This window comes from Nelusetta ayraudi, unplaced genomic scaffold (assembly GCF_046127955.1).
Source record: "Nelusetta ayraudi isolate G7.1 ecotype Tasmania unplaced genomic scaffold, CSIRO-AGI_Nayr_v1 ptg000016l, whole genome shotgun sequence".
Lineage (NCBI taxonomy): Eukaryota > Metazoa > Chordata > Actinopteri > Tetraodontiformes > Monacanthidae > Nelusetta > Nelusetta ayraudi.
In genome coordinates this window covers 4,676,237-4,700,168 of record NW_027466066.1, presented here as the reverse complement: position 1 = coordinate 4,700,168, position 23,932 = coordinate 4,676,237, and the positions used below count along the sequence as shown (strand labels likewise).

At 43.2% G+C, this 23,932-nt stretch overlaps 2 protein-coding genes and 2 non-coding genes across 6 annotated transcripts; all 4 read left to right on the top strand.

The window, feature by feature from the left end:
• Nucleotides 1-535: 535 nt before the first annotated feature.
• On the top strand, nucleotides 536-8,657 carry il12rb2l (interleukin 12 receptor, beta 2a, like). Its single transcript, XM_076024043.1, has 14 exons — nucleotides 536-712; nucleotides 2,204-2,333; nucleotides 2,430-2,584; nucleotides 2,747-2,889; nucleotides 3,452-3,590; nucleotides 3,954-4,030; nucleotides 4,150-4,381; nucleotides 4,741-4,935; nucleotides 5,089-5,193; nucleotides 5,271-5,417; nucleotides 5,621-5,782; nucleotides 5,966-6,014; nucleotides 6,119-6,218; nucleotides 6,809-8,657. The coding sequence occupies exons 1-14, from the start codon at nucleotides 640-642 to the stop codon at nucleotides 7,169-7,171; spliced, it is 2,070 nt and encodes a 689-aa protein (XP_075880158.1). The 5' UTR covers nucleotides 536-639; the 3' UTR covers nucleotides 7,172-8,657.
• Nucleotides 8,658-8,965: 308 nt separating this feature from the next.
• Nucleotides 8,966-22,873, top strand: LOC142886825 (transportin-2). Of its 3 annotated transcripts, none has more exons than XM_076024036.1 (26): nucleotides 8,966-9,102; nucleotides 10,736-10,835; nucleotides 11,217-11,292; nucleotides 11,425-11,574; nucleotides 11,785-11,891; nucleotides 12,155-12,288; nucleotides 13,215-13,296; nucleotides 13,408-13,530; nucleotides 13,762-13,880; nucleotides 13,975-14,035; nucleotides 14,134-14,308; nucleotides 14,983-15,135; nucleotides 15,405-15,630; nucleotides 15,831-16,002; nucleotides 16,556-16,642; nucleotides 17,254-17,361; nucleotides 17,468-17,626; nucleotides 17,715-17,802; nucleotides 18,475-18,573; nucleotides 19,124-19,159; nucleotides 19,832-19,927; nucleotides 20,047-20,122; nucleotides 20,304-20,403; nucleotides 20,489-20,563; nucleotides 21,056-21,204; nucleotides 22,386-22,873. In XM_076024036.1, the coding sequence occupies exons 2-25, from the start codon at nucleotides 10,737-10,739 to the stop codon at nucleotides 21,161-21,163; spliced, it is 2,709 nt and encodes a 902-aa protein (XP_075880151.1). In that variant the 5' UTR covers nucleotides 8,966-9,102; nucleotide 10,736; the 3' UTR covers nucleotides 21,164-21,204; nucleotides 22,386-22,873. The 3 variants fall into 3 exon arrangements, with proteins under 3 accessions (XP_075880151.1, XP_075880153.1, XP_075880152.1); XM_076024037.1 differs by having other exon boundaries at nucleotides 8,970-9,067; XM_076024038.1 differs by lacking the exon at nucleotides 19,124-19,159.
• LOC142887039 (small nucleolar RNA SNORD41) lies at nucleotides 10,537-10,606 on the top strand. The gene has a single exon (XR_012926486.1). It is a non-coding gene; the product is annotated as a small nucleolar RNA SNORD41 (small nucleolar RNA).
• LOC142887043 (small nucleolar RNA SNORD41) lies at nucleotides 12,339-12,405 on the top strand. The gene has a single exon (XR_012926491.1). It is a non-coding gene; the product is annotated as a small nucleolar RNA SNORD41 (small nucleolar RNA).
• Nucleotides 22,874-23,932: the final 1,059 nt, after the last annotated feature.

Here is a 23,932-nt window from a genome sequence, read left to right as displayed (position 1 = left end):
GACATATAATGTGCTATACAAAGCAAAACATCCAAGTGACTGTGGTGCTTCCGAATCCCTATACTAACACTGATTTAACATTCTAATGATAAATAACATTTTTATAGACTGAGGTATGAAAGAGTTCTTCATTCTGTTTGACCTAAGTTTGGGTACTCTATATCTCCTGTTGGATGACACATGGTAGTAAATGGTTAACTCCTTAAATAGAATTATGTGTCGGACAAAACTTGCCTACCAGGAAACATTCCTTTGGTATATGCAGCGTGTTTTTGTTGTTGTTGTTTTTTAAGTGTTTGACCTACAGTCTTTCAGCAGATACTTATTATGATATTGTTTAAAAAAAACAAAAACAAAACAAACAAAAAAAACCCGCTCATAATATTTAGTTCGCAGAACGTCTGCTGACGTCATGAAAGGAGGAAACTGGGCGTGACTGCTGAAATCTCAAACTCCGTTGGACGACTCGCCGTTACCACTTCGGGGAAATATCTACGTTTTACGGAATGAGGTACACGAGTTACATTTACTATCGTCATTACATATCACGTTGACAGGATGTGAAGTGGCGAGGCACGGGCAATTGACATATTTCCCGTGGGTCTGACAGGCTCAGGAGCTCTGGCAGTTCCAAATGTAATGGCCACGCTCCAGACACGCTGCCTTTTGTCAATCTTCCTGGTAAACCTGCCCAAGTGTGTTATTCTGAGAGGTAAGCCGATTAAAATTTGCGCACTTCTTTCACGCGAACTCACGAAGTTGTTGCATTCCTGTTGTTATTCAGGACAGCTTTTGTGCACTTTTGAATTATGTGTGGAAAACAAAACGGTATATTTGCTATTTATGTAGTTTATCCACATATAAGCTTGTATTGCTTTGTAGTGTGGACTTGTTAATTGCAGACGCCAAAGCAAATTCTTGCTTCTGACATTCTCTCCGCATATTTTTCTTCTACATGTACATGTTTATTGCACCCTGTATTAATGGGAAATAACTTGTTTGTTTGTATTTTCTATATCTAGACTGCAAACACGCTGAAATACAATGCACGTATGCATGCGTTGATGTATCACATCAATGTACCGCGATTACGTCGACAGCACAAATTCGTCAAGGCGAAAGTTGATACGTCAACGCGCCGAGTTATTGTTATTGTAAATTGCTGAATGATAATAATTTTTTTTAAAAAAAATGACACCCCGATACATGCTCATTTGTACCTGAAGTGCAGTATTGAGCGCTGAGGGTACCAGTGTCGCTCATTGTTTACATCCTGCAAAAAACAGAGAAGAAGAACGTCGTCCTCTGTGAAAATGCTAATCGAGAGAAAAAGATAGATTAGTCGATAACAAAAATCGTTATCTCCAGCCCTACATCACATTGAAACGTCATATAGCCCTGCAAGTTTTGGTTTGCACGTTTTTGCTCGAAAGTACATTTCTCATGCTCCTTCACTGTTTTTTTTTTTTTGTTGTTGTTTTTTAAATTATTATTTTTTTTTTTATGTCATTGTGGGTTTTGGTAATGCCTGTATTTAAGGGAAGTGCTGACATGGTCGAGGCTACATCAAAACGTTTCCTGTTGACAGATAATTCCCCAAGTGTGTGCAGCGTGCAGGCAACTAAACCGAGCTGCGCTCATGTTGTGGCAACTTGTCGAAAATGTGTGAAGGTGACAGTAGAGGAATGAGTAGAGAAAAAGTGAACTGAAGTGTAGAGCGTCACAACGAATTACCAGCACTGTTTCAAATTTCTTTTGATCTTTCTCTAAAAGTATTAAATATTTGGAAGAATTTCCCTCAATTGTCCAATTATGAAACTGCTTGAAATGAAGGAATTATTGGCAGTTTGTTTCTTTGAGTTATTTATTTCAAGCCACCTGTGTGCAAAGATTTTTTTTGTTGCTTACATTTTAGCTGATACTCATAATGTCTGTCCTCCTGCATGTTTACTTCATGCCTTTTTCGAGTTGTGATTCATTGTATTATTATTATATTACTCATTATATGACAGTGCTCTTGCTCTAGGCAATTAATAGGGCATCTCTTGAAATGCCAAACCCATGTTGACCACCGGTAAAGGGCAGTGCAGTTTCTTGATTGTTCACTGAATGAATTGTGTGTGCAGGAATTTTGTATCACAGGAAACAATCAATTGATTGTGATCCTTTTTCGCATTAATATTTCTCCCATCCGTGCCTCCAGGCGCCCCTGCTCCTCCCGCCCCTCCATTCTGCTACATACCATGTGATACGACAAGGTGTTTCCAACACATTAAATGTGAATGGTCTCCAAGTCCAGGAGACCAAATCCCCACAAACTACAGCCTGCACTGGTAAAGAACAACTAGCGAGTAAATGCAGCCAAGAAAATATTCCAGACGATACAACTGGTTTAATTTTTAATTCTGTCCATTTCTTTTTACTTTCAGGAAGGGGACAATTAGCAATGAACAAACAAGTTTAAATAATATGATTGACCGCAGAGGTTTTCGCCACCATGAAGAACTGCGTGTTTGGGTCCAAGCTAAGACTCAGCACGGCTCGGCCAAATCTCCAGAGGTTGTTTTCTATCCAGCTCACATCAGTGAGTCGTACTCTACCAAGAGTCACAGCATTTTTATTCTGTTAGGTGCAACAGGTTGAGGCAGCGCCTCAAATAATGCCCTATCAAAGAAAACAAACCAAATTCATATTATTTTAAAAATTATGAATAACAATAGATTTTGTTGTCCATGGTTGTTTCTAGTCCGGCCGCCCCCTCCCAACATCACACAGAACCAAGATGATGCATTCATTATTCTCTGGAGGACTGTCTGCAGAGATCTTGACTTTTCCGTTGGAAAGTGCAGTGTCCAGTATCGGACTGAGGCGGACCAAGACTGGCATGAGGTTTTTTTGTTTTCTGTTTTTCCTCCAAACTATCAGAAACTCACACTGCTATATAAGTTCTGTTCTGTACATGTACATGTACATGTAAATGCAAATGTTTTTTCTTTTTCAGTTCATTTACATACTCTCTAAATAATATTATTGCCTTACTGCGTTGACTAGTTTTAAAATGCACGTAAGCGCCTCTGATTGGAAACCAACCAAAGAACATTGAGTTCTCAAAATCGGAGAAAGAGACCTTTTGATCCAATTTCTCCTGCCATGTATACAGAGATATCCAATAGGAATCGAAGAATGCAATCTGTGCACGGCCAAGATCTGCTCCCTCGGCTTTGAGCTGGAAGTAAAATAAGATAACATGATAAGTCGAATGGTAATGACATACTGATCACCATGGTGCCTTACAATTCTGGCAGCAACACTTTTGCACTGATGAAGAAACAAGGTTCAGTTCAGGAGCAAGGAATGTTTATCCAAAAGCGTCATGAAAAATCCAGAAGAGGCCAGAAGTTGTTGTAATTCTCAGCGTGCTTGACTTTTGTTTCCTCTTCTCACCGAGCAGGAAGAAGGATCCTATGGCTCCTACCCAATCGAAGAACATCAGCTGTGCACAGCCTATAATATTCGAGTTCGCTGTGCGTGCAACAGGGGCTTGACCAGTGACTGGAGCGCAATCCTCACAATACAGGACAATCAGAAGCGTGAGCATTCACTTTGTTGTGAACCTGGAATTATAATGACATTCTTGTGGACAGACTTTTTTTTTTTTTTGACTGTATACTCGTTCACTGTCTGTCAGAAGTTGGGGTTAATGGCCATATTTTTTTTTATAACTTTAAAAAAAAAAACTCATCCGGTGAAACTTGTGTAACTTTGCTGGTTTAACACATGTGGGGTTGTTATTTGGAGAAAAATAAATACTGACGTGATAAATAGATTTTTAAAAAATTACTTCTGTCTGTGAACACAATTAAAGGCACAATTTTAACGTTCAGATCACTTTTTTGTGTTGAGGCCTCGCTTTAACATTTTACATTTTCACAGATTAAATTTTTCTGTCTCAGCTCCAGAAGGCGAGATTGATGTATGGAGCGACTGCGACGTATCCCATGCAAACACTGGCTGTTTCATCACTTGGAAGGTAGAAAAACTAATTTCTCATATAACCACTGTAGTCTGGTTAATGAAAAACAGAAAAGAAAAAAAAAAAAAACAACCGTTCTCTCATACTTTGGTGTTTTGCTCTCTCTGTCTACCCAGAGGCTTCCTGTGACTTGTGGTTCCATTCTTGAATATGAAATCACGCTGGTTTCCAGTAACACAATGAACAGTACCAAATTCAATGTGTCTTCAGCTAACCCTAAGAAAATAATTTGTGACGAGGTGCAGTGCCATTATAATACCTCTTTGGAACGTTCACGATTTGTCAGCGTATCTGCATACAACGCTTATGGTGCCACAAGGCCATCTTACCTCAAGCGACTGGGATCAGGTACTGAAATTTGATAATGACGATAAACTTTTTCTTGAACCAAAGAAAGATAAGAAGAAAAGATGAGCAAAAAAGAAATTCAAATAGGAATAGAGCACTTTATGTACAATTACTTCAATGTAGCTCATCAACAACAACACCAAATTGATTAAGAAGAAGCCGTGCATATCTAAATCCTACCAGGTTAAAATATTAAGCAATATAAAATATTTATTTTGTTTAAGGTTCAAATGATTTTACTGCTAAGACAATAGTTTTGTGTATGGATGTGCTATGTGTATTATTGTTTATTTTAATCACCTTCTCACAGACCTGTTTCCGCTTTGAGAACTTACAGACATTTTTTTTTTTTAATGAAGGTAAAGAGGAAAACAAACCAACTTTGCACATCGAGATGAATGCAGAGAACCTCACTGTTTCCTGGAAGCAGTCTTCTCAGCTTGCCGACAACTTAAAGGGATATGTGGTTCAATACAAACAATTTGGAAGTGACCTGGGTCACTCTTTTGATTGGGCCAAATTGAACAAAAGCCAAACAACAGCATTTTTCAGAGGTTTGTAGCTGATGTTTTTATAGAGGTACTCAATGCAGTGTGGATTTCCGACATATGCTCAATTGAATTCTGAGGATTGATTGTGTTAACAGTTTGCTGAATGACTTAAAAAAAACAACAACTATAACATCTGATCCGTGTCTCCACCAACAGGACAGTTCAAAAACTACACAGCCTACCAAGTATCACTGTTCACTTTGTCCAACAGCAATGAAGTCCGTCACATTTCATCAGCATTGGGATACTCTCTGCAAAAAGGTATGTGTTTATGTGTGAGGTTGTTTTCGCATTAAAGATGAATTCCTAACTTTATACTCCTCATCCCAACTTTTCAGTGCCCTCTAATGTGCCGTCATTTAAAGTGAGTTCTCTTGGCGACCGTCATGTGACCCTTCAGTGGGAGCCTGTTCCCATCCTCCAGCAGTATGGCCTAATGCAGTACTACGAGATTGGAGTAGCTGGACAAAATGGTACATATAATGGTACGTATAAGCCTTGTAATAAACCTGTTGTCAAGATCGTATCTGTGTTTGTATGCCCGTTGGTTTGAAGATGCTGTAAGAGATTTTATTGACGCGTGCAGTGGAAAGGGAATTAATAGTAGTAACCAAATACATTTTAAAATTTTCCTTTATAACACTTGCTGCTGTTTTGTAACCTTACTGTGAACAATCTCTCCCTCCAGTGTACAATTTGAGCGCATTACCACAGGATAAGTACCAGACTTTCTTATTAGGGGACCTCAGTCCAGGGCAGGTGTACGACACGTGGATAAGAGCTGTAAATGCGGCTGGTCCCGGAGAAAAAACCACCAGAAGGTTTACCACAAAGGACAGTGAACGTTTTGGTACAAAAATTTTGCTGTTTATTTTTTTTTTATTTTTTTTTTAATGTAGAATGCTTGGTGTTTTTAGTCAATGCAGTCATGCACTCAGGGTTGACAGAGTGCTGGAACTAATACCCTCTTTATTTTTTTTTTCTGTGTAATTGATTTGTCGGTCTCATCCCATTTTGTCTCTGTTCCTTCTAGGTTTCCTCTCAGTCCTTTTAATCCTAAGTTTCTGTATTGCGGGACTTTTGTAAGTACTCGTTTAAAGTGTTTGTTTTTTTTCCTTCTGATGAACCGATTAAATGTTTGTTGCTAAATACATTGACATGACATGACGCAATTATTTGGTGTCAGTTTTTTTTGTAGGTTTGCCAGTGCCAAGAGACACAATGTGTGTGGAAGCAAAGTGCCTGATCCGAATAACAGCCAAATCTTCAGAGAAATTAAGCTCCAGGTGAGACATTCCCTCAGTCACTCACTGAGTAGCTTTTACTATTTTATGATCGTCAGTTGAGTTCATTAAAACGGACTTTATACGGATGGTTAACTGTGATCCATGTCAAATATTAATTGTGGGAGTGGGGACTGCACAGGAATGAAGTACAGGGTTCCCTTCTGTTGCCGAAATAGGTTTGGTTTTTGATCCGTGCCTTTGTTAAACTCCAAAGCAGACAGAAGTGAATGTGCAATGTGTGAATGTGCATATTTGGGTGTGTAGGAGTTTTCCATGTTTTTAAGGAATGTCTTAGCTTGACATATCTGACATGGACCTGGTGAAAGAGAGTTGCTTACTCAAAAAATATTACACTCTGAACTCATGCCTTTGTCAAACTGTCACCTGTCTCTTAAACATTGTGCTGTATTTTGTTTTGCACTGTTTATGTACTTTGCTGTTTATTGTCGACTGATAATATATTTTTATCCCGACGACCGAGCCTAGTTTCTCAGAAGGGACACAAATGGAGGATGTAGCCAAATCTGTGGTTTTACAGTATATCTTTATTATGAAAAAGCTTAATGTTGTATGTGATTCCCATCTCCTAGACCAGTGACTCCATGGCTTGGATCTGCATCCCTTTCAGTGAACCACACCCAACAATGTCTCTGCTGGAAATTGTGACATCAAAGTCCCCCCAAGACGTACCTTCTGACACTGAGGAGCAATTCCGGGATGGGAGCTTGCTGCTGGGCAGCCAGGGCACTGTGATGGAGGACCCTGTGAAGGAGGACTCTGCTCCCGAGGAGTGTGATCAGAAAGACGACAGATGTAAAACGGAGGCTTACCGTAAAATAGTTGATTCTGATGAGGAGACAAACATGAACTCATCAGACGAAGAACAGGACATGTCAGGTTATGAGAGACACTTCATGCCCACTGCAATAGATATGTTGGAAGTGTCAGGCTAATGCATGATCCATTTTTTTTTTTCAACTGACAACATCTTCTCATCTTTTCTCTGCGGGACTCTGGAAAGCAAAGAGAATACTCAGGTCGATAGAAGCTGATTTACCATGACGGCAGATGTTTATTCTGAGGAAATTATGACTTGGTGCTACAATGTGTTTCATTCATTCATTCATTTTCCATACCCGCTTAGTCCCGAGCTCAGGGTCACGGGGGTCTGCTGGAGCCTATCCCAGCTGTCTTAGGGCGAAGGCAGGGGACACCCTGGACAAGTCGCCAGTTCATCGCAGGGCCACATAGAAACAGACAACCATTCACACTCACATGCACACCTACGGACAATTTAGAGTGTTCAATTGACCTCACATGCATGTTTTTGGAGTGTGGGAGGAAGCCGGAGAACCCGGAGAGAACCTACGCAGACACAGGGAGAACATGCAAACTCCACACAGAAAGGTCCCAGGTCCGGGCCCCGGAATCGAACCCACGACCTTCTTGCTGTGAGGCGGCAGCGCTAACCACTGCGCCAGCGTGTCGCCCCAATGTGTTTCAATCTCAAGGAAAAAAAAATCTGAGCTGAGTACCAAACAATTTCATCTGCCTTTTGTGGATTGATCTCTACCTCATCATCATCATCATCATCATCATCATCATCATCATCACCACCATCACCATCACCATCATCATCATCATCATCATCATCATCATCATCATCATCATAATTTTACTGTATGTATATTTTTTCAGTGAGGAAATGAAAAATATTGCTTATTTTTTCAAGGAATTAGCTTCCATCCGTATGCAATCAGTTATGCAATAATATCACAATATGCAAACAATACACGCTCAGGTTTTCCAACATCCAAGACTGGAAATAACCCATATAATCATGCATATCATATCATGCATAGGATTGTAACAATGTCAAACTGCCATTCATTGTCTGTTGAATATTGTGTGTTTTGACTTTCAGGTGATCTGTGTGGCACTGTTACTTGATGTTGGATGTTACTGCATCACTGTCACTTGATGCTTCATAACCTCTACTTACCTTTTTTTTCTTTTACAATTTCAAAGCACAAAACACCAAATCAATTTATCCATATCAATGCTGGCATTACTTGTGCTGCTGTTGTATGTAAAAGACATGTTGAGTTTTAAGGTTTTCAGGTAAAGATTATTCTGCAACTGGATAAAAAGCACATTTCCTCTGTAACCATTACTGATATTCATAAAGCCATTCGAAGTAATGGCAGTCACACACATAGAATCACCATTATGTAAAAAGGGCCTGCAATAAGTTAATTGAATTGGAAGTTACAGACGCACAACAGGTGTGCTCAGCAATAACATTATTATTATTATTATTTTTATCTTTTTGCCTTGTGTGCATCACTTTCATGTGACAAGTGCGTTTACCAACTATCACCATTGAGTTCCTGTGGACTATTACACTGGCTTGCCATTGAAAACTCTATTTTGTGAAAAGAAACGCATGAACAAACGAACAAACGTTATCTCATGCCAGGGGCTTAATAAATGAAGACAGAAAGTTTTATTACTCAAAAATACCCTTTTGCATTTCTTTTTTTCAAACTGTACTATTCGTCAATTATTGTATGGTAAATTGTAAATGTCACAAGCGTTGTATTATGATTTTTGTTATATATATATATATATATATATATATATATATAGTAACGTGTACTCATTTGCTTTATATATAGTTTTATATACTACCCTTTACGGAAAAAAAGTTTTCGAAACAACAAAAAGACGGTGCGTATCACATAATCTCGCGTAGTTAGCCGTTGCCTACTGGACGGAAGCTGCTGCGAGTCAATTTCAGTCGGCGTGCTCAATTTGAACAAGGAAAGCCGCAAGTAAGCAGAGGAGAGGTACGGCCTGTTGGAGACCCACAACCTTCCTTTATGTATGTCGTTCCTTTATGGTTTTTTTTTTAACCTTCCTTACTCATTGTATGTATAATCCTCATATACTTTAATGTCGATGCATGTTCATTAGACTGTAGACAACATTTAGTCCGCCTCAGTGGGTGTCGGTGTTCTGATACTGGAATTTTTTGAACTCATGCCCCGTGCTTAGCATTAGCCTGCTACTAGCGTTAGCCTCCTCGGTCAACCACTATGGACTTAGCAGCTAACGCGAGCGTGTAAAACGTGCTCGCCAAGTTTGCGTTCCGTAATGTCTGCCAGAGTCGTGTAAAGCATGTCCTCGAACGTATCCTCGCAAGGTGGCCTCAAATCTAATTAAATACGTCGCTATGTCTATTGCGTAAAATAGGTAGCAAATGGCAGTTGATGATTATTTGAATGCCGGTCACATTGTGTCTCCCCGGTGTGGAACTGCCCAGTCAGCCAGGCCTCGAGCAACTTTTCGACACATCGGGTCGTTCTAAAAATCCACTTTTAAACAGTTCGCAAGAGGAAAATATTTTGTCGTCGAATCAATCCGCTCTCCAGTAAACTAATAGGTTCAACCGAACGCAGTTTTGTCGGATAACACGCTGGCGCGTTTGCGGAGAAACCGGGAAAGGCGGCCCTGCTACTTTAGGCTAACTGGCGCCCCCGTAACTTTGCTCGCCCCACGACCAGCTGGTGGCACCGCGACCCCACCGGGGAGCTGACCCACGTGTCGCATGGCACGGTGTCCCAAGTTTTTGGACGGATAAATAATGGGCACACAAGAGCCGAATTTTAAATTTAGGATCGACGGGCCGGATAGCGGTGGGGGGTGGGGGACGGGATTAACTTGGGGCGGTTAAGCCGGGTCATAGACATTTTAGCTGCTGCTGTCGTCTGATGTCCCCGTTTTATAACGAGATCCGCTTTTAAACACCGGCCAGACGTGCTCTAGTGCGGCGATTCGGAGGCAAATGCTTGCAGCTTAAAAAAAATAATAATACGAGTAATACCTTATCTCTTGTGTGTTTGTGTGCGTATGTATATATAGATGGATAAAAATAAAAAATAAAAATCTCGCTGGGCGACCCCCTGTTTCCTTGAGTCTCCACCATGTGCCTTCTTCAGGGGCCTACCGTCGTACTCGCTGTTACCTCGAACCACTTTACACGTGGGGCAATGATTCCTACCCGTTTAAAAAGTCATCGTTGCCTCAAATTACAGGGTGAAAGTTGACTATGCACACGAAACACCATCTTTTATTGATGTAGTTTAAAATGTACCACGCACCTTTCACACAAAACAGAATATTTTGTCGGTTTAGTCTAAAGGGGCATCTTACAGCTGGTAAATACGATTGTATTTCGTGTGCGGTCATCAAGATCCTATGGGAAGGTAGCATTTTGTAACACTTAGAAGATGATTTATGGACGTGCACGTGGACTCTTGAGCTGATGCATTACCAAACATCTGACTTCTCGCTGATGGTGTTTGTATTCATACTGTCTGATCCAGAGACCACTTGCGTGCCAAAGTTTCACTGTTTCTCATCAGTGAGCAGTGTAATTCTTTTTATATATATATATATATATATTTATATATATATATATATACATATTCAATAAGTCATTTTGTGTTTTCCAGAATGGAGTGGCAGCCAGATGAACAGGGACTTCAGCAGGTCCTCCAGCTGCTTAAAGACTCACAGTCGCCCAACACTGTCACACAGAGAGCTGTCCAGCAAGTATCCTTTTGCACTGTCGTCCAAGCCTGGGCCTCATTTGGATAGCCAACTACATTTTCCATAATTGCACCCATCAGATTACACATGGTATAGGATTTGAATAGTCATGTGAAAATGTCGCCGTCGCTTCTGTTCTTCAGGTTTTAGTGTGCAGGAATTTACCGATGTTGCGTTTCAAAGTTTCCATATAAAACACATAAGTCGTCTGAAAAGTCTGTTAGCTTTTGAGCATTCATGTGCCTCTGTTGTGTCTTCTGGTAATGGTTTATAAAGTGCAGTCGTTGGCCAACTTCTTTTGGGTAAACCCTGTAAGTTACTATTGCAGTGTACAGCTTTATTTGGAAGTTTAAAGTGAAGTGAAATCCCTAACTTGCGTCCCAGAAACTTGAACAGCTCAACCAGTTCCCCGATTTCAACAACTATCTCATCTTTGTCCTGACACGACTAAAATCTGAAGGTAAGAAGTCAGTTGCTTTGTCTAGTTTCCCCGAAATCTTCAAATCTTTTTTGATAAAGACAAACAAGTGGTTTGTGTCTTCCCTCTTTTACACTAAGATTTGTATACGTTTGTATACTTTTTCCTCTTCAGACGAGCCGACTCGCTCTCTAAGCGGTCTGATATTAAAGAACAATGTCAAGGCACACTACCAGAACTTCCCTCCAACCGTGTCGGACTTCATCAAGAAGGAATGTCTCAACAACATCGGCGATCCTTCGGCACTTATCCGTGCTACTATTGGTGAGTTTCTGGGGTTGCCGCTGAAGCAAAATGCCACCCTCTCCCTGTTGTCCCTCTGGAAGTGATTAAAAGAAAAAAAAAAAACACCTGAATGCAAGTGATGGTTTTTGTATTCATACTGGCTGATCTGGAGCAACCTCAGTGGGCGCTGCTTCAGGTGCAGTTTGGTGCAAACCACCCTCTAAAAAGCTGTCTTCTCCCTGTGTTCAGGCATCCTGATCACCACCATTTCCTCAAAGGGGGAACTTCAAACATGGCCCGAGCTGCTACCCCAGCTGTGCAACCTGCTCAACTCTGAGGACTACAACACCTGCGAGGTCTAAACCCAATCTCCCTTGTTTTTTATTGTTCAATAGTCCAAAAAAAAGTATTAGAAAGTATTATCCAGACAGAGAGATGATCAGTCGTTTTTCACTTTGAACGAGAATCACTCCTCAGAGCATTCAGCTGAACATTTGCACCGTGCGTTGACACCTGCCCCCAGTCGTGTTTTCTGATGCAGTTGTTGTTCTTCTCCTTTGTGTCTGTGTGCGTTTGCGTTTTTGATTTGACAGCCTCTCTGTGTATGTCCGTGTCTCAGGGCTCGTTTGGAGCACTGCAGAAGATCTGCGAGGACTCGTCGGAGCTGCTGGACAGCGACGCTCTCAACCGGCCTCTCAACATCATGATCCCCAAATTCCTCCAGTTCTTCAAGCACTGCAGCCCCAAGATAAGGTATTGAAGAGGGACAGAGCGACCGCCTCGATAGTTTTGTCGAACAGTGGCTGGACGTGATGCATCACAACTTCTGATTGACTGTGAAGGTTTTAGTATTCATACTGTCTGATCCAGTCTCTTTAGTTAAAAGTAAAAGATAATGGTAAAAAAAAAAAAAACATTTTCAGAGCCTCCATATGAAAAAGAAATTTCTTGTAGATACACAGGTAATAAATTAAATATATAGGGACTGAAGGGCCTTGATTAGATCCATTTTCAGATCTTTAATTTTTCATATCATAATTACCATTAAAAAGCTATGCAAAGCTCCTAGAAAGAAATATTTGATTGCTTTAATGCCTCTTGCTGTTTGCCATAATTTTCTTTAGTATTATGTGGAAAAATGTGCAATTAAAGGGGGATTCTTCTCATTTATTGATATGCCAGATATGATGGAACAGATCCTTGATTAGTATTATTATAAACACTTGTAATGTTTTTATATATATATATATATATATATATATATATATATATATATATATATATAGCCATAATGGCTCTATTGCAACTGATTTAGAGGTCAAATGAACTCAAACTTGTCGTCTTGACGCATGTACTGGATACAGACTCTCTTCTCATTCTGCCAAAGTCGGTCATGTTGCACGTGGATGGTACACATTCCATCCACTAGAGGGCAGTCAAGTATCGCTGATAAACGCTTGGAATAATCCAACAGGTGGTCGCTGTCTTTGCTGAGCAGTGGGACCTGTAGAGGCGCTGAGCTGTAACAGGCTGCAGGCCTGTTAATATGAACTTTTGCCTCAAATAGCTCTATTTAATTACATTTGTTAAACATTATCACCATACGTGTTAGGGTCTTTTACAAAAAAAAGCCTGCCTGCACCTGTTGATTGAACTGTTGCTTCAATCCTGTCTTGCAGGTCCCACGCCATCGCCTGCGTCAACCAGTTCATCATAAGCAGGGCCCAGGCTCTGATGGACAACATTGACACCTTCATAGAGGTGAGGCGCACTCTCCGTGTGGCGTTGCAACAAAATCGACTGCTCGCGTCACCTTTCACTGCCTCTCACTGATCAACCTGCCGCTTTTTTCAATTTCCAATCCGTGCGCAGAGTCTGTTTGCTCTGGCTACCGACGAGGACTCAGAGGTCCGAAAGAATGTTTGCCGAGCCCTGGTCATGTTGCTGGAGGTCCGCATTGACCGCCTGATCCCGCACATGCACAGCATCATCCAAGTAAGCTGGTTTGTTTTTTTTGTTTTTTTTAGATCTCTCTATTTGTGAAAAATCCATGTTTGACATCTGGAAATGATGATACACCCAGCTCATTGATCTAAAATGATACCCAAAGTTCCTATATTTCCTGATCCAGATTATTCTATTTTAAAAATTAATTCCAGCCAAGTTTTTCAGTTGTTTTTTTTTTTTTTATTAAATTTTTATATGTGTGTTTTAAATTTCTTGCAGTACATGCTACAGAGGACGCAGGACCCTGATGAGAATGTGGCTCTGGAGGCCTGTGAGTTTTGGTTGACTCTGGCAGAGCAGCCCGTCTGTAAAGAGATGCTGGCCGGCCACCTTGTTCAGTGAGTGTTGCGTTTTGAAAACCATTTCAAATTCACATCCGCTTCATGCATGGGGAGGAAAAAAACATTTTTTTTTATCTTGTGTGTAATGCAGACTGATCCCCATCTTGGTCAACGGGATGAAGTATTCAGAAATCGACATCATCCTGCTCAAGGTGAGATCTTTCTTTTTGCTGCCTGTATGTTAATTAAAAAAAAAAAAACAACCAAAAAAACATGCAAAAAACAGGCTCAATGGAAAATGTTCATCCAGGGCGACGTGGAGGAGGACGAAGCCGTTCCGGACAGCGATCAGGACATCAAGCCGCGGTTCCACAAGTCGCGCACTGTCACCCTGCAGCACGAAGGAGGCGAGAACGAGGAGGGTGAGGACATCGAGGATGATGACGATGACGATGACGACGACACCCTGTCTGACTGGAACCTGAGTGAGTAAACGAGAAACGAACCGAGGCGTTCGATCCTGCCGACTTGTTGAAGTCAACTTAAAGTCAGAGGATAAATGTTTCACATTTTTCATTGTGAAATTTAGGTTCTCAGGGAAAAAATGCTGTTTATCAATTAATCCTTAATCAATCAATAAGGTCAATCAACTAAAGATGAATCAATTAACGTTGCGTGCGATATCTGGACATGATGAAACACCCAGCTCATTGACACACAATGATACATTTTGTTCCCAAAACGCATTTCTGATCCAGATATCGAGTGCCGTGTGGTTTTCCTCCTGAGTGCTTGCATGCGGGTTGTCATGCAGTGACGCTTGTATGCTCGTAGCGTGACCAGTGCCAGCCAGGCGTAGCTGCGACTCCGGGCAGTTGTCCTTTCGCTGCTGTAGGGAATCTCTGCAGTCACTGACGCACCTTTAGGACCGTTTGCCGAATGCGACTGTCGCGGATTTAACAGCCCCCAGTCCTTAAAATTGCGACGCAGATTAGCGTGGTGGCAGAGACAAACCCCGTGCTTGCGTGTGCATATTGTGTGTGTGTGCGTGCGCGCAACTTTGATCAACCATTTTTCTTTTTTTTTTATAAATCTTGTAACAATGTTAATCATGGGTTGGCAGGACGACAAATTGACCTCGTTGCTCTCGTCCGTGCAGGAAAGTGTTCAGCTGCAGCCCTGGATGTGCTCGCCAACGTCTTCCGCGATGATCTGCTGCCTCACCTGCTGCCCCTGCTCAAAGGCCTGCTCTTCCACCCCGACTGGGTCATCAAAGAGTCTGGAATTCTGGTCCTGGGGGCCATAGCTGAAGGTAACCCGCTGCAAGATTTTTTGAATACGTAGAAAGGCCCGTGCCATTGCTCTCATAATGCAAAGCAGGACCTCATGTTTGCAGTGGAGGTGTGCAAGTTAGCTTTAGCTTGTGCATGATATAGCCTGCAGTGAAAAGCGGAAGTCTACGACGGCTGCCACACCTGGATCACAGGCAGTCTCACTTAAAAAGAGTTGGGAATCGGTGCAGTTTCCCCTCGGCGCCAGATTTGGTTTGAACCCCACTTCCTCGTGCTTGCTGTCCTTCAGGCTGCATGCAGGGCATGGTGCCCTACCTGCCGGAGCTCATCCCCCACCTCATCCAGTGTCTGTGCGACAAAAAAGCCCTGGTCCGCTCAATCGCCTGCTGGACCCTGAGTCGCTATGCCCACTGGGTGGTCTCCCAGCCCCCAGACTCCCACCTCAAGCCCCTGATGACTGAGCTCCTCAAGCGCATTCTCGACAGCAACAAGAGGGTGCAGGAAGCGGCCTGCAGGTGTGTATTTTCTCCCCCCCTGCCACCTCCTCCTCTCGCTATGTGTGGATGTGATGACAAACCCAGCTCATTGATTCACAATGATACACTTTGTTCCCATATTGATATCTGATCCACCGTCTACATGCGTTGACATCAGCATGCAGGATGTTGGAGGGGGATTTTAACTTTGGCGTCTTTGCTTTGCTTTCCCCCGTCAGTGCGTTTGCCACCCTGGAGGAGGAGGCGTGCACGGAGCTGGTGCCCTATCTGAGCTTCATCCTGGACACACTGGTGTTTGCCTTCGGCAAGTACCAGCACAAGAATCTCCTCATCCTGTACGACGCCATCGGAACTCTAGCCGACTCTGTGGGCCACCATCTCAATCAGCCTGTAAGCATCGTGGATCAGAACAGATTTAGTTGTGTTTTTTTTTTTAAGTTGAAAATACATTTTAGGCTTTGGATGTGTTTCTGTGCAGAGCGATTGGACAGTCATTTAAAATGGCTCAACAAAGACTATTGGTGCATTCAAGCGATTGCTTTTGAATGTTTTTTTCATTGTACAAAACTGCAGTTGACACGTGGTTTTTGTTTAGTACTGAATCCAACTTCAACAACTTGGCTGGCTGTTAGAATTTTTTTAACATGTGTTTTTCTTATGGTGGTTGGCTCTAAATACCACAAAGTGTTGCGCCGACTCCCCGCGCTCGGTGATGATCATTTTACAGACATTCGAAATCTGAAGACTCTGTGTGGAGGCCTTTTGTGACTGAGAAGTGTGGGGAGGGCGTTTTTTTTTCTTTTTTCTTTTTTTTTCTCTTTCAGTTCTGGGTTTAGTCATAGTTGCCAAGTGTAGTTTAGCAAGAGGCAGATGTGCCTCGCTGCAGCAAGACAAAATGGCTGCTGCAGCTCTTTAAGCCTTTTTACTCTCCGTTGCTTCACAGGAGTACATCCAGAAGTTGATGCCTCCACTTATTGCCAAGTGGAATGAGCTCAAGGATGAAGACAAGGACCTCTTCCCGTTACTGGAGGTGAGCTTTCTTTAGCGCAATTGAAAATGTGTTATTTTTGACCGGCCTTATTTTTTTTGTGTGTGTGTTTTGGAATCTGGATATGATGAAACACCCAGCTCATTGATACAAAATGATACATTTTGTTCCCAATTACATTTCTGATCCAGATATCAAAACCACAGGGCTTGTGTGTGTGTATAGCACATGCAGACGTCATTCATTAATCGTTAGTCGATTGACCTTATTGATCGATTAGTAACCTATACATTTATCCTTTGACTTTAAGTTGACTTCTAATGGGTCAAATTTCAACTTTTTTTTTTTTTTTAAGTTGTTTAAAAGTAACTTGTTCGAGGTATATTACGAGCATCACAGTATCTACAGGTGAATTGCTCTTTCCTGCCGCTACACTGTTATAATAATATTAACTACCCTTGTAAAAAATGTTCAATTAATTTTGACTAATTTAATTTAATCGATAAAATTTTTAATCGATTAATCGTTAACATCCCTCCTCTAAGAGTATGAAGCAGCCTGAACACTTGTTTAGGTTTTCAACCACTCGTGCACAGAGTTTGTATGCGACGTGCTTATGTGCTCTTCTCAAAGCCGCCTGTACTTTTCCCCAGTGTCTGTCGTCGGTTGCCACGGCCCTCCAGAGCGGTTTCCTGCCCTACTGTGAGCCCGTCTACCAGCGCTGCGTCACGCTCGTTCAGAAGACCCTGGCGCAGGCCATGGTGAGAACTTCCAGCTCCAAAACCCCCTCAGAATCTGCTGCGTCTGTCTAACGATTGATAAAATACTGGTAATGTAAACGCCTAAACACCTCGTCGTCCGAAACAGATGTACAACCAGCACCCGGACCAGTACGAGGCTCCCGATAAGGATTTCATGATCGTTGCCCTGGATCTGCTGAGCGGCCTGGCTGAGGGCTTAGGCGGCCACGTGGAACAGCTGGTGGCCCGTTCCAACATCATGACTCTGCTCTTCCAGTGCATGCAGGTAAGAGCAGAGGCTCCGCTTTTATTCTTTTTCTTGTCCTGTCGCGTGCTTTTCTACTCCAACAGTCTTGATATTTTCTGTGTCGCAGGATACGATGCCCGAGGTCAGGCAAAGCTCCTTCGCTCTGCTGGGAGACCTCACCAAGGCCTGCTTCCTCCACGTGAAACCCTGCATCGGTGAGTAGGCGCAATCGAAGAAGCGAGATGTCCTCCCTTCATCCAGGCTCACCGAGTGACATCATAGCTGTTCAAATCCCGGATAAATCCCCAGTGTTGCAAATTAATTCACAATGGTGCATAATTAATGAAGTTGTCTGCGCCCCTCAGAGTCATGAGATCATAGCTGCATCATCACTTTTCAACGCTCAAACAAATGGAACAGATTTTGGAAACATATTTTTTGATTTATTTATTTACACTACAAGGCCAAAAGTTTGGACACATCCAATAAATTTGATGTCTTTTCTTCCATTCTCATGACTATTGACGTTGCAGTTCCTCAATGAAGGCATCAAAACTACGTCTGAACACATGGAATTAAGTGGGAAACAATGAAAGTGTAAAGTAACTCAAACGTGTTTTACATTTAAATTCTTCAAAGTAGCCACATTTCACAGAAGGCACATTTAGCCTCTTTGCTGCATAAATACATATTACTTGCTCATATTTTTGATGTCTTCAGTATCTGTAGTGTGGAAAGTACGAAAGATAAAGGAAAAACATTGCAATCGATTGTGTGTCCAAACCTTTGACTGTCAGTGTAGGTTTGGTTTGTTGCTAAGACTAAAAAAAAAAATGAATTGTGCAGCCCAGCAGATTTCTAACTGGTGTTGCATCATCGCCTTTCAGCCGAGTTCATGCCCATCCTGGGTCTGAACCTGAACCCCGAGTTCATCTCCGTGTGCAACAACGCCACCTGGGCCATCGGGGAGATTTCCATGCAAATGGGTAGGTGTTTTTATCTTTCTGTTTTGTTTTGCCTCGAGTCCAGCGGATGCGACGGCCGCACGGACGACGTGCGATATCTGGACATGATGAAACACCCAGCTCATTGACACACAATGATACATTTTGTTCCCAAAACGCATTTCTGATCCAGATATCGAGTGCCGTGTGGTTTTCCTCCTGAGTGCTTGCATGCGGGTTGTCATGCAGTGACGCTTGTATGCTCGTAGCGTGACCAGTGCCAGCCAGGCGTAGCTGCGACTCCGGGCAGTTGTCCTTTCGCTGCTGTAGGGAATCTCTGCAGTCACTGACGCACCTTTAGGACCGTTTGCTGAATGCGACCGTCGCGGATTTAACAGCCCCAGTCCTTAAAATTGCAACGCAGATTAGCATGGTGGCAGAGACAAACCCCCCCCCCGTGCTTGTGTGTGCATATTGTGTGTGCATATTGTGTGTGTGGGTGTGCGCGCGCGCGCTTGTATACATGCATACCAAGCCACTGTGCACGATCGAGCTAAGCCCCCAGTGACACAATGTACCGATCTTCTTGCAGGCACAAGTGTCAAGCAGGAAACTGAGGATTGTCCCGGTGAGCGTGTGTTTTAGACTTGGGAAAGCAGTAGAACTGAGCCCCTCCCCTTCCCCCACCAACTAGGAATTGAGATGTGAAATGTTTTCTTGTAGCGTTGAGGGTTAAACGAGTTGTCAAGGACGTTTTTGGGTTTGGGTGAATATATGCAATAAATACGGAAAGGTGAGGATGGCAAATCGATATCATTTCAAATGCATATTCACACGAGCATTGCATAAGGTACATGTGGCATATGCCCTTATGTCTCTACTTTAACTTTATTTGATTTCTAGAAAGACAGTTTGGCAACATTTAATACAATCATGTTAGGCATAGCCTCTACACCCAAAATTAAGCCGTGTGGAGCAAACCATCAGGGGGCGATGACTTGCATTGCTCCTTTACTGAGTCGGTTTCCAAAATGAGATGCCATGAGATACTGATTACGTTTGTCATATCTTGCCTGCTTCATGAGGCCTCTCTACAAGACGGGAGAAAAATCAAAGGTCTTAATATGATCTGCATACCAGGCGTTAATGTGTTCTACTCTTATGTGGTCTGTAGAGGGTGCGAGGCTTTGATGCCAGCCCGGTCGGCATCAAATAAAAACGAAAAGCACATTGGGACATAATTTTTCTGTGATTTATCTATTTATTATTATTATTATCTTTTACCCAACTGGTGCCGCAGGTGCCGAGATGCAGCCCTACGTGGGCGTGGTTCTACCTCACCTGGTGGAGATCATCAACAGACCCAACACCCCGAAAACCCTGCTGGAAAACACAGGTACAGAAAGACCCGCACCAGTGCCCGTACTTAGTCCCACAGATGTTGTGTGTCTGTTGTTTTTTGTGAAGTGGTGAAACGTGAAGTGACGGTCGTTCTGCTTGTCTCCCTCCGTCCAGCCATCACCATCGGCAGACTGGGTTTCGTCTGTCCGCAGGAGGTGGCACCGCAGCTGCAGCAGTTCATCAGACCCTGGTGAGTCACTATGCACAATGAGTATATATAATCATTTAGAAATAAATATATTTTAAAATCCATCAGGAAACTGGCGTGCCCCAATCAAAACCGCTCCTTCGTGACCCACCAGTTGAGAAAACTCTGAGTTTAACGTCCTGGCCGCGTCTCCTCGTCCCCCCCCCCCCCCCCCCCCGCTCAGGTGCACCTCGCTGAGAAACATCCGAGACAATGAGGAGAAGGACTCGGCCTTCCGGGGAATCTGCGTGATGATCGGCGTGAATCCCGCAGGTGTCGTGCAGGTGAGTCGACAAAGACGTCAGGGCGCCGCGAGGCGCTTGGTCGGTCCTGTCAGTCGACAAACCTCTGTGTTCTTCCCTCCTCCAGGACTTCATCTTCTTCTGCGACGCTGTGGCCTCCTGGGTCAACCCCAAAGACGACCTGAGAGAAATGTTTTATAAGGTCAGTGACGCCCCGTCCTTTGGGGCCGCATCCATCCCGTCGGTCGCACGGGGGCCGCTTCCAAATCCTCCCTCAGTGTGGCGCCGTCTCCCCAACCAACGCTCTGTGATGATCATTACCTAGACATTCGAAATCCGAGGACTCTGTGTGGATGCTTTTTGACTGAGAAGCGTTTGGGGGAAGAGGCTGGTTTCTGTCATTTTGACATTGAACAACGGTTGAGTGTCAGTTCTCTCAACCATGGGCTCATGCATTTGCGCACACACAAATATTTGACCTGACGCACTGTTTTTTTTTGCATGCATTACAATGTTCAACATGAACTCCTTCAATAAAAATCAATTCTTTACGGTGAATGTCTTGCCGTTGGCTCTGATGATACGGTGTTGAATGTTTCTGACATTGCCGCCTCAGCCACAGCTTCTAAATCAGAAAAGATGGCACGAGTGACGTTTTTTCTTTCCTTTTTTTCCTCCCTTCTCCCTCTCTCAGATCTTGCACGGCTTCAAGGACCAGGTGGGCGACGAGAACTGGCAGCAGTTCTCCGAGCAGTTCCCTCCCCTGCTGAAGGAGCGCCTGTCAGCCTGCTACGGCGTGTAAGCCAGCCATCCCTGGGTCTGCACAGGACACCGACCTGTTAGGTGTGTTCATTCGCCCGCCTCAAATCCCAACCCCACCCCTGCATCATTCTGGAATGGATGATGAAACCTGGCTCTAATGTGCCTTAGTTCGCGAAAACAGCTGCAGGTATGGAAACGAGGCAAATTCACAAACAAAAACTAAACGAGGTACAAGAAGAGGATCGTTGTGCAAGCGAAAAAAACACCCTGCAGACATAAAAACAAACTTAATCATCAAATATGCTGTAAAACGGAGAAGCGATGCAAAACAAAACGGATGGAAACCAAGAAAACACATGCAAAGGAGAACAAAAAAAACGCTGCATAAACCAGTCACTACAACAGAAGTGCTCCAAACCTGCAGGGGGCGCTCTTAGCGGAACGGCTCAATGGAGAGGCACACAGGTTGACCAAGGACGGCTGAGCAGAAAGTTTCTACTAGAAACTGGCGTAAAATATACTCAAGTAAAAGTCACATTGATGTGCTAAGCCGTGAAACACCCAGCGCCCCCTGCAGGTTTGAAGCTCTCCCGTTGTCGTGACTGCTTTATGCAGCGGTTGTTTATTTTTTTTATTTTTTTTCGTTTGCATGTGTTTTCTTGGTTTGCATCTGTTGTGTTTTGCATTGCTTCTCTGTTTGCAGCGCAATTGATGATTAAGTATGTGTTTTTATGTCTTGCAACGCGTTGTTTTGCTACAAATGGGTAGGTGTTTTTATTTTCTTTTTGTTTTCTTTTGCCTCGAGTCCGGCGGATGCGACGGCCGCACGGACGACGTGCGATATCTGGACATGATGAAACACCCAGCTCATTGACACACAATGATACATTTTGTTCCCAAAACGCATTTCTGATCCAGATATCGAGTGCCGTGTGGTTTTCCTCCTGCGTGCTTGCATGCGGGTTGTCATGCAGTGACGCTTGTTGTCAAGGAAGTTCTGATTTTGGGTTTGGGTGACTCTATATATATTTCTTCTGTTAGCACCACATTTGGGAATTTGCATCGTTTCCATACCTGCAGCTGTTTTTGCCAGCTAAGGCTCATTAGGCAGTTCCATTGTGTTTGGCCCTCGTCGGCAACTGTATGTTCCTCATCCAGAACCAGTCGATCCTCCCACGTCTCTGTACCTGTTGTTCTGTCCGTCACATGACTGCAATGCTTCTCTCTCTCTCTGTCTCTCTCTGTCCCTCTCCCTCCTCCAGGTTATTGTAGGGGAAAGGGTTACCGGGGATCTCGCCGCACTGCCCGGGATAGTGGAAATAGAGGGAGGAACGGGAGCTGGATGGGACGCGGACGGGCTTTTAGCGCCGGCTCGGCGGACGGACGGGGACACCCCCACCTCCTCCATCCCCCCCGTCCCCCGTGCGCCGTGTGTTTCTTGAGGGAAGGGTGGGAGGAGGGTGGTTGGGTGTGGGAGGGTAAAACTGGGAATATACACGCACCTCTCGGATGAAACCGCCTCAAGGAAGAAAAAAACAAAAAGATCCTATCGAGAGGAAAAAAAAATCCATCACACTCTTAAGAGCGACTTTTCGCCCCGCAGCTACGCGGGGCGTCCGAAGTAGGCAAGGGCGTAAATGCAAATGACAAAAAAAAGAAATCCAGGCTGTCTGTTGTTTTTTTTTTTTTCCATTTAAACTTTTTTAGGGGGACCTCCTCCGTTTTTGTGTCATTCTGTAAAAAAAACAAAGGGGAGGCTCGTGGGAGGGAGGGAGGAAGGGAGGGACTATTTTTTTTCTCCAAGCGGGTCCATTTCACACCAGAGGAGTAATCGGAAGCAGCGTGGGGTCGCCACAGTCACAGATGTACCGCACCGCACGCAATCAAGTAGGACGACACGCACGCAGGCTCGTTCAGACACGCCCACTGCGCCGGAGGCCGCAACAGGCGCGCAGACGGCTTTTTAACATGCCACTGCTGGAAAATGTGCACGAGCCTTTTTGCACTTTTTAAACTCCGGTGGGGGAGAGGGGTGAAAAAAAATCACACACACACACACAAAAAATAATCATCCATTGTGCATATTACACCCGGGTCTTTTTTTTTTCTCTTCACACATGTACATTTGTGAACATGGTTCCTTTTCTCTTCCCGTGCTCTCCTCCAAGGTCGGGTTTCTCCCCTCCCCCTCCCCCTATCCCCCTATCACCCTCCCCGCGCCTTCATTCAAGGGCAAAAAAAAAAAAAAAAAATCCTTAAAAGAAAAGATGCAGTCGTTCATCCTCCTAAAGGTCTGACCGCTGCAGTGCCGAGTCGCTGCGTGGCGAAAGATCACCTCTTTCTCTCCAGCGATGCGCCTGTTTTGAGTGAATGTCTCGTCTCTTCGCTCGTTCGATATTGCGACTGTATTCGGTCGAAGGTGAAACTTTTTTTTCTTTTTTTTTCTGGACCTCCCACTCAATCAGTGTCCCCGTAGTTTGATGGAGAATGTGTGCAGGAAACAAAACAAACAAGAAGACTAACTATAGGTATTTTTTTAATACAGGAATCCGCTCATGTCTGATTGTTTGAGAGCCCCTCAAAGCAACAGAGCTCAAAATACTGTAGACGAGTCGAGAACCCTTTTTGCTGCTGTCATATATATATATATATATATATATATATATATATATATATATATATATATATATATATATATATATGTATATGTATATGTATATGTATATGTATATATATATGTATATATATATGTATATGTATATATATATATATATGTATATGTATATATATATATATATGTATATGTATA